Source organism: Onthophagus taurus, chromosome 3 (genome assembly GCF_036711975.1).
Source record: "Onthophagus taurus isolate NC chromosome 3, IU_Otau_3.0, whole genome shotgun sequence".
Lineage (NCBI taxonomy): Eukaryota > Metazoa > Arthropoda > Insecta > Coleoptera > Scarabaeidae > Onthophagus > Onthophagus taurus.
The window spans coordinates 18,161,317-18,163,466 of NC_091968.1; the positions used below are offsets into that span (position 1 = coordinate 18,161,317).

The window sequence follows — 2,150 nt, forward strand, 5'->3', positions numbered from 1 at the left end:
ATCCATCCCTAATTATACAGCATACATTTTTTAGATATGATGAAAACAATTTCGAGTTTTTCAAGTACTCTGAATTTGACTAGGTACCTGGAGACTTGCAGATGTAACCTTTCGACTGTGTTTAATTCGAAGAAAATAAGTGATGGAATTTTCATTAAAGCTCAATAATTCAAAACACCGTTTTATTTAAACGCCTTTGTTGTTTAATTGCGGGAAGGTATAAATCAAGACAAGAAGCTCCATTAGCATATTATTATTAAATGCTTGTTCGGTCACATGTAATCTTGAAAACCTTGAACACACAGGTTATTCACATTTAAAGTTCTAAAAATATCAATTACAGTTTCGAGGTCAGACTTATTTATTTAATTTGGCCAAACTATCGATTCAATCCAAGAAATATAGTTGGAAACTCTTGTATAAATCCCAGGAACTAACCCACAATTATTTCCAAACGATGTAACCCCAACAATCCTATACATTTGCGGTGAATCCTGAATTTGCATTTGAATGGGTCCACCTGAATCACCTTGACACGCGTCCACACTCGATTCTGGATCTCCTCCACATAATTGTAACTCTTCATCGAAACCATTCGCCAATCTAGTTTGTGGACGATAACTCCTCATGCAGTTTTTCGCCGGCAAATTATATAAATACGCTTTTTGGAGATAACTTTGTAATCCACTTCCGTAATATGTAGCTCCCCATCCAGTTATTGTTAAATTATTATGATCTAGCTCAAATTTGGATTGTAAACAAGCAGGTTTTACGTATCTCGTGTAAATAGCCGGACGATCTAATTTAATTAAAGCAATATCGTGGTAAAAAGATTCGAAATCGTACTCAGGGGGAGTAAATACTTCTTTGACTTTAAAGTTTTGAGGTTCTGCAAATTCGGTTGTTGAAGATACATCTAAATCGCCTAATCTTACTAGGGAAACAGGTCCACTAAAAATAATTAAAAAATTAGATGCGTAAAAAGAAAATTTTTGTTGTTTTCGTACAAATCTCGTGATTCTAAACAATGGGCTGCTGTCAAGATGAATTGATCGCTGATTAAGCTCCCACCGCATTTAAATTCGAAGTTTTCTGATGGACCATATCCCAAAATAGCCTAAAATCATCTTAAAATTAACTGTAAATAATGATTTTAATTTTTAATTACCATATGGGGGTATTCCTCAAAATAAGCATTCACACCTCCAAGCACAAAAGGAGCAACATTATTCCCAAATACACTTTTTGGCGTTGTAGTTGTGGTGGTTGTAGTGGTCGTTATCGTAGTTTTGATGTCCAACTTTAAATATTCTTGACATTCTTTAAGAATAAAATTAAATATTAATTAATAAATGTGTAATATTAAATTATTAATTTTTTACTTTCTTCGCTTATCCTGTTTGAAATTCGTCCTTGGATAATTTCTTTTTTAACTTGATCACAACAAACGATAGGATGTATGCCATAAAATCCACATAAAACAGGTCGAAATCCTTTTTGAAGCTCGCTGCTTGCCGAGGCACAATCTGAGACACATATTCCGATGGAACGATTTTGTAAATAACAAAGTTGATATTCTTAAATATTTTTGGTGAATTAATTTATTTAATATAAACTGGGTCAAGTATTAAAACCTACCTTTAGAATTAACGCACAAAATGAGAGTTAATCCGAGAAACGTCTTAATGGAACCATGCATTGTGTTGAACTGATTTTATTCAAAATAATCCAACTCACCTTGGTTCTTGAGAAAATATACAAATTAAGGAAAGAGGTGAACACGAATCATTTTTTTTTTATTTTGTTTGGCCTCAGTAACTCTTCCCGATATTTCCATATTGACTACGTTTTATCTACAGGGTGATTCACATAAGAACAGACACAGAGCAGGGACATGTAGAGGACAATAAATTAAGATGATTTAACGCAACTTATCTCTATACCAAGTTGTACCTCTGAGGAGTTATAGGCTTTCAAAGTTGGATCTTAAATTTTTAAAACATTGAATATCTTCGTAATACATTAAGCTAGAAAAACCAAATTTGGTATACGTTATGAGTGTACCGAGGGTATTAATTGGTAGCAAGTTGAGACCAATTGAGGCATTTCAAAGGGTTGATTAAGGGTGATGGTTCCCTAAATTTTGGCAG

The 2,150-nt window shown here is 33.4% G+C and overlaps 1 protein-coding gene across 1 annotated transcript; it reads right to left on the bottom strand.

Annotated features, from left to right (window-relative positions):
• Positions 1-238: 238 nt before the first annotated feature.
• On the bottom strand, positions 239-1,737 carry LOC111421705 (venom protease-like). The gene is made up of 5 exons (XM_023054883.2): positions 1,639-1,737; positions 1,383-1,577; positions 1,169-1,320; positions 1,008-1,117; positions 239-951 (listed from the first exon to the last, which is right to left on the bottom strand). The coding sequence occupies exons 1-5, from the start codon at positions 1,697-1,699 to the stop codon at positions 366-368; spliced, it is 1,104 nt and encodes a 367-aa protein (XP_022910651.2). The 5' UTR covers positions 1,700-1,737; the 3' UTR covers positions 239-365.
• Between the last annotated feature and the right edge of the window lie 413 nt (positions 1,738-2,150).